Consider the following 6,876-nt stretch of genomic DNA (forward strand, 5'->3'; position numbering starts at 1 on the left):
AATAATGTATTTTAAAAAATAATATTTTTTTATGTGGAAGATGAAAACCTATGAATTGGCCCTGGCCCGCAGGACTTTTGTAGAATTTTTGGTCTTGTGGACTTCTTTGATGGAGACTTTTTTTCAATGTGAGCTTTTTTGGCCCTAGCCCACATGGACCAAGACCAAGCCTTGTGGGCTAGGCTAAATTGACACCTATAGTTAAACTCCAGAAATGTCAAAACTAATTGTAACTAAAAATAATTATTTTTTAATAAGTCTTTAGAACTTTATTTTACATGCAAACTTAATTTTAGTTGAGTGAAATCACACTCAAATTATCGTCATTAGTTTTATTATATTGAGATGATATTTGGAGACTATAAATCAAGACACGTATGTGATGTTGACAAATATTGAGATGGGTTTAGCGATGAAGATAAAGGGGATATGTACATTATTATCTCGGCTTCATATCTAATTTAAAAATTAATTATTTATAATTATATCTAATAAAATGAAGTTTCTTCGGCAAAATCGGAACAAGTTCATATAATATCTCAAAAGACTTCATTTCTCATTCTAAGATTTAAGAAATGTAATCGGATAACATCTTAATTTTAACTTATTTTTTGTAATTTTTATTTTATCTTGTAGTATTTTACTTTTCATTACGAACTTTAATTTTTTGACATTTTTATTGTACTTTCTGTTTATGAAATTGTTTAAATTTTGTTATGTAATAACGTTACAAATAAAAAACGTGAATTGATAAGTTCTAAAACAAAAGAGAATATTAAGTTATAATATTTTTTTATTAATAAAAAATTAATTAATTAATACAGTAGACCATCTGTGGGGTGCTATAATCTTTAAAAAAAAATGATAGTGATGTATATAAAAGATGTAAAGAAACTTATGTAGTCTCAACAAAAAATTAAAAAAGATAATCAAACCATTGTCCATCCGAAATACAAGATAAGAAGTGCAGATGAACTAACATCGTAACTTAAAAAAAATCCAAATCTTTGTTCATCCTAATAATCACGTACATTTTCAAAATACAAAGATGACAAAACTATTTTAAAATTGAAGAAGTGATCCAAAACATAATTTGGCCTCTTAAACACTTGAAAACAACAGAGAATTAAGCTAGAATAGTTCATTAATCAACCTTCTTTGTCACTCTCATAAGAATTATATAATATTTTGGCTTAGCAAAAAGTTAATTTTCCTAAAACAATGAGGACTGCCTCAAATGTCAAGTGTATATGCATTTAACCTGTACTGTAGTTTACTAAAACAAAAGAAATATTTAATTATGATGATTTTTTCATTCATAAATTTAATAATGATAATGAATTTATATATTTAAAATGATAATTAATTTTAAATATTTAATAATGGTAACTAAACGTATCATTAATGATATTATGACTTCCAATTTTTTACTCACATTCTTTACTCTCTGAGGTGACTTAGTGTGGACCTATGATGCACGGATACAATACGTGTATCATATACGACACACATGTATCTGAAACGTTGATACATTTATATTGAAAATAATAGGATACGATACGTGATAGATACATGATATATAAATATTGAAAAATATACAATAATTCTTAAAAATATAATAAATATATCATTGTTAGTAGCTAATGTTAGTGGATAATTTAGAAACTATTTATTTTGGTAGTCAAAACATTGGTAGATAATGTTAGTAACTAATTTAGAAACCAATTTATAATAAAAACTATTTTAATTATCAATGTAGAGATTAATTATAATTGTTTGGAACTATTTTAGTTGTCAATAATTTTTAGTTTTTAAATAGGTACCTAAATTTGTTATTGTATAGTGACTAAATATTTGTTATCACTAAAATTTGTCATTATTCAAAACTTTTTTTATAATATACTATGACTTTATAAATTAGATACTTCATTAATAAGTATTGATAAAGTATCCAAAAGTATCGGATAAATATACGTGTCGGACACGGATACGTGACCCAAGTGAAAGTATGGGTGCACCATAGGTGTGAACCATTGATTAATATAGTACTATATTTTTTTTTAAAAGAATCAATGACTCACACTGAGTCACGTCAGAAATAAAGGATAAGAGTCAAAAATTAAGAGTCATGGTATAAATTTTTCATTAATTAAAGGCTTGTTTTTTTTATTCCAAAGAATAATTATTTCTTTATAATTTTTATATCAAATTTAAAAATTATAAGAAACAAAACATTAAAGAGGTATTATTAAAACCATAAGTTATTTAGAATAACTTATAATAAAATCGACTGTTTTTTAATTTTTTTTATAATTAATAAATATAAACTAATTTATGCTCTTTTCGTCTCTAAAAATTAATACATATTAAAAATAGTGATTCTAATGTAGAAAAATGTAGTAAGTGTATTTTAGAGTTTTTTTCTTTTTAAACTATAAGCCAATTTGTATTTCATAATCGTAATTTAAAAAAAAAATCGGTTAATTAAAAAAATAAATTTCTGTTGATTTGAATTATCTTTTAATAAATTTATTTTAGCTTTTCACTGACATATGCATGAAAAAAAAGACTATTTTAAAAAATAAGAGAGTTATGTTTTAGGAAAATTTATAACAAAATAAGATCAGAAAATCATTCCTCTTTTATTTTTATAGAAAATCACTACTAATGAGAGAGTTTTTTTTTTTCCTATAGTAAATACTTTTTCTAACGCTACAAAGACTGCTAAAGAATGATGGAGGGCATAACTAATTAAGCAATAGATTAATGTAATATTTTAATTGAAAATACTCGTTATTTTATGAATTTTGAAATAACATAGAAAATAGCAAACAGTTCTTTTAAATTTGATTAAGAGAAGTTACAAGAAGAGAAAGCAATCCTCTCGTGTTCAATTTTTACATTAGGTGAAACTTTTTTTTATTAAATTGCTCAAATTACTCCTCAAATTTAGTGCAAATACATGAAAATCTGCTTTTTTAACCTTTACCTTAACTATATGCACAATCATAATTTCCTACAATTGAAACGTTTGTGTAATTTAAAATATTGCTTTTTAAACCTTGAAAGAAGGTAAATGTATGTAAAGAGAAAAAAAAAACATAAAGTATTCACATAATTTCACAAAACCTCACGTGTAATTGGTGTAATTTACTTAACTTCTATAACAGAGGCGAGAGTTAAAACACCAAAAATATTTTTTATTCCTCTCTCTTCTTAAACATTAATTAATTAAGAAGTAAAGTTACATTAAAATTTGTGTATAAACATAATGATTAAAATTTAACAATAACGCCATGTGAGTGAGAGTTCAGAGTTCATAAAAAGGACAAAAATTTGTGAAGTCCAGCATTCCATGTATAGAGAGAAGAAGGAATGTAACCGTAATTAAACATTATATCTATTTTAGCTCAAAAACAGATCTAAAACAATTTGAATTTCATTCAAGAAGAATTTGCTTCAGAAAACAACTATGGAACCCTCCAAGTTGATCAGCACCACAAAACGAACCCAGAAATCAGAGCCACGTTACCCTAAACGTGGAACAAGTTCTCGAGGCTTGTGGAATAGTTCTTCTGTAACCCTAAATTTCACAAAAAATGAAGTTCTGATTCCAGTTCAGGGAACCCAATTTCCTTCAAACTTAATAGCAATGGAAAATGCACAACAACAAACCAGGTTGGTGTCTCAGCAACTTAACACTCTACAATTTTCATGTCTTTTATTTAGTTTATGTTACCTTGTTTTTTTATGTTCTTAAACTCTGAGCAGGGTGGTTGCCTCAGAAACAATTGAGTTCGGAGTAAAAGAACAAGTTAAGCAAAAACGATATCGTAAACGGAATTTCAAGAAAACAACCTCAATGTATCGAGGAGTGACAAGGTATATGTTTCTTCTATTACTTGTTTTTATCAGCAACAATGTATTTTAGAATCTATTACCCTTGTATATATACATGAAATCAATCAGATTAATATCTCAAATATCGGTCTTTCGACAGAGAATCATTAGAAAAAATCAACACTAATGATATGATATACGAGTCCAATCCACACATAAAATATTTATACCATTTTTAATTCAAAATCATTCCTTAAGTTATTTTATGTTCATATGCTAGATTTTTTTTTTTCATATACATATGATTCGTTTTGGCATAGGTGTAAGGGACGTTTCGAATCCTTTGTGTGGGATAAGGACCTCAAGACAACTGGGAAGAGAGGAAAAACAGGTTGAAATGTGTAGCTTTTTTCACTTCTAATATATATAATTTGTTTTTGTTTGTCCTCAAATCTTACTAATGTTTTTGTCATGTTGTACGTTTGGATCTTTATCAACTTCTGCAGTTTATATTGGTGAGTAAAAACAATATTCTTCTTTTTGTGTTTGGTTTTGATTATTTTAAATGATGAGTTTAATTTTCTGAGAGAGTGTAGGAGTGGAGAGTTTTAGAGAAGTGAAAAGAGGGAATTAATAAGAGAAATGCGTAAAACGAATCTGAATTTAGTATTTTGAAAAAAAAAAGTATTTGATTTTAATTAAGAAAAGTTAACCGATGAATATGCATCCTCTTAAATAATTTAAATAGAAATAAAAAAAAGTAGAAATTAAGATTTAGAAAGAATGTTTTGCTCAAACGTAAGTGAAGGGTTAGAGAATTTTGTTAGACTTCAATTAGTATTTTAGTTGTTGGATGATGGTAGAGTTTCATAGTTGTTTAGATTTTGTGAGGTAAAAGAAGGAGTATTGATGAGAAGAGAGTGAATATTTAAAATCAAAATTTGTTAATTCCATTTACACACCTTTCAAAATGTTGAATGTGCATGTTATTCATAGGACGATGATATTTTGATTATTAAATTTTAATAATTTTCTCTTATAATATGAGGTGACATCTTTTAAGTAGTTTTGGAATATTGAGAATGAAAAAATGGAAAATCACTTAAAAAATAACACCTAAAATTGTAAGAAAAAGTTGTCAAAAAATCATTTTTCTTATTCAAATAATTCAAGTTTCTCTTATTCAAATAATTCAAGTTTCTTGTGCTTAAAACTTGTATGAAGCTAACTATACTCTGCATTAACTTGGATCTCTTTAAATACATGTTTTTTGTAAGGTAATAAATTAAAACATTTTCTCATTTTGATTTGGATAATGATTGATGGAGATTTGGTACAACTAATCTTACTTAATTAGTATATGCATATGCTTTGGATTTGGTAGGTGGATTTAAGGATGAACTTGAAGCAGCAAGAGCTCACGATTTGATTGCCATTAAGATATGGGGCAAGTTTGCATATACAAATTTTCCAGTATGTGATGGTGTATTAAATTTATGCTTTTTTTTAGTACAACAAAATTTATATATGGATTATTGATTCAATTATAGTAGTTAAATTAACTCCATCTCATAATTATACCACGAATCGTAGGTGAGTTTCTATGTGAAGGAAATCTCAGAAATGCAACAAATGAGTTTAAGAGAATATATTCTTACAATCAGAAGGTACACTTGCAATTATCACAATTCCTTAATATTTATATATATGTGTTTGGTTGAGATTAATTTTGAATTTAACCTTTTTTATTTTATTCAAATGTCTTCCCCGAGAAACTTGTAAAAATAGGTTATTTAAAAAAACCATACACATCATTGTTATGTTTGGATAATATATATATATATATATATATATATATATATATATATATATATATATATATATATATATAAGAAAATAATTAAGTTGATAGAATATATATTGAATTAAAATAACTAGATATATTGCTTTAAAAAAGTTAAAGGAAGTTTTTGTACAAGGGCCTAAATTAAATTTATTTTAGTTATACAAGAATTTAAATAATTTTTAGTTTTAATTTTCCTATAAACATTTAAAAAAGTTGTGTAAATTTGATATGATTGTCCATCTAAATGTGATCATACTTGATGCTTATAAAAGAAATGACCATACTTCAATGCTTGTTCATTGTAATCGTTTGAAAAAGAAAACAAGTTTAAAAAGAAACACAAATAAACATTTTGAACAATTGGTATTAATAATTGTAAGGGATGATGATTGCATTAAATTTTACCAATTAATTTCAGGGTTAGCAAGGATACTTCTGCCACTGATGGTTGTAATTTCTCCAGGTTTGGACATAACAGTGCCTTTATATATAGCTCCCTTTTTAATCTAACATCTTCAATTTTGTCACATATTTTGTGTATGATTTCATTAGCATTTAAATTTTCTTATAAACTTATGTTTTTATTAATGTTGCAAGCATGTATATGTATACATTTCAGTGTTGTAGATGGATCTTCACCCGAAGAACAAGAAAACAATGCAAATGGTGATGCATTGTCAAACCCTAAATCCAGCACAATGCAATCAGTGTTTGATGAGATTGGTCAACAATCTCAAGCAGCAAAAACTCCACAAGATCAACATGAGAATGTTGAAGAGAACAAATTTGTGTATGATGATCATCAGTTTGCATGGTTAGATTTTGACCTAAGTTCATCTCTTTGGTCATATGATTCTGGCAGTGCACAAGTTCAGGATCATGCAGATGCTTTAGGCAATAATAATGCCCTAAATTTGGAATCCTCAACAGCAGGAGCAGGAAATGGAAGCGTTGCTTCATCTGGGTCAAGTTCTGTGGAGTTCCATTCAATAATGGAGCCTAATAATATTCTGCAATTTGAAGGACAAAACCCTCATGTTGCATCTGTTCATAGGTATGAGCCTCTTCAATATGGATTTGCCACAAACACCCAGAACGAGAATGTGGTTGTTGACAATGATTGGGATATAACCCAATATCTGAATCTCGATTACTCTGACATGGATGATCACGAAACTACTGATCATTGA

The 6,876-nt window shown here is 26.9% G+C and overlaps 1 protein-coding gene across 1 annotated transcript; it reads left to right on the top strand.

Annotated features, from left to right (window-relative positions):
• The first annotated feature begins 3,472 nt into the window (after positions 1-3,472).
• Positions 3,473-6,876, top strand: LOC146884529 (uncharacterized). The gene is made up of 8 exons (XM_085675529.1): positions 3,473-3,684; positions 3,772-3,888; positions 4,161-4,231; positions 4,347-4,355; positions 5,225-5,313; positions 5,434-5,507; positions 6,105-6,149; positions 6,306-6,876. Exons 1-8 carry the CDS (start codon positions 3,473-3,475, stop codon positions 6,874-6,876), a joined length of 1,188 nt encoding a protein of 395 aa, XP_085531655.1.

This window comes from Vigna unguiculata, chromosome 7 (assembly GCF_037176805.1).
Source record: "Vigna unguiculata cultivar grain cowpea cultivar isolate G323 ecotype 2 chromosome 7, ASM3717680v1, whole genome shotgun sequence".
Classification (NCBI taxonomy): domain Eukaryota; kingdom Viridiplantae; phylum Streptophyta; class Magnoliopsida; order Fabales; family Fabaceae; genus Vigna; species Vigna unguiculata.

Bases quoted from the DNA above. Each gene is read 5' to 3' on its own strand.
- LOC146884529 (XM_085675529.1), top strand. From the start codon at position 3,473: ATGGAACCCTCCAAGTTGATCAGCACCACAAAACGAACCCAGAAATCA. The intron at 5,508-6,104 runs GTACACTTGCAA...AATTAATTTCAG, and splicing joins TATATTCTTACAATCAGAAG to GGTTAGCAAGGATACTTCTG. The intron at 6,150-6,305 runs GTTTGGACATAA...TATACATTTCAG, and splicing joins GATGGTTGTAATTTCTCCAG to TGTTGTAGATGGATCTTCAC.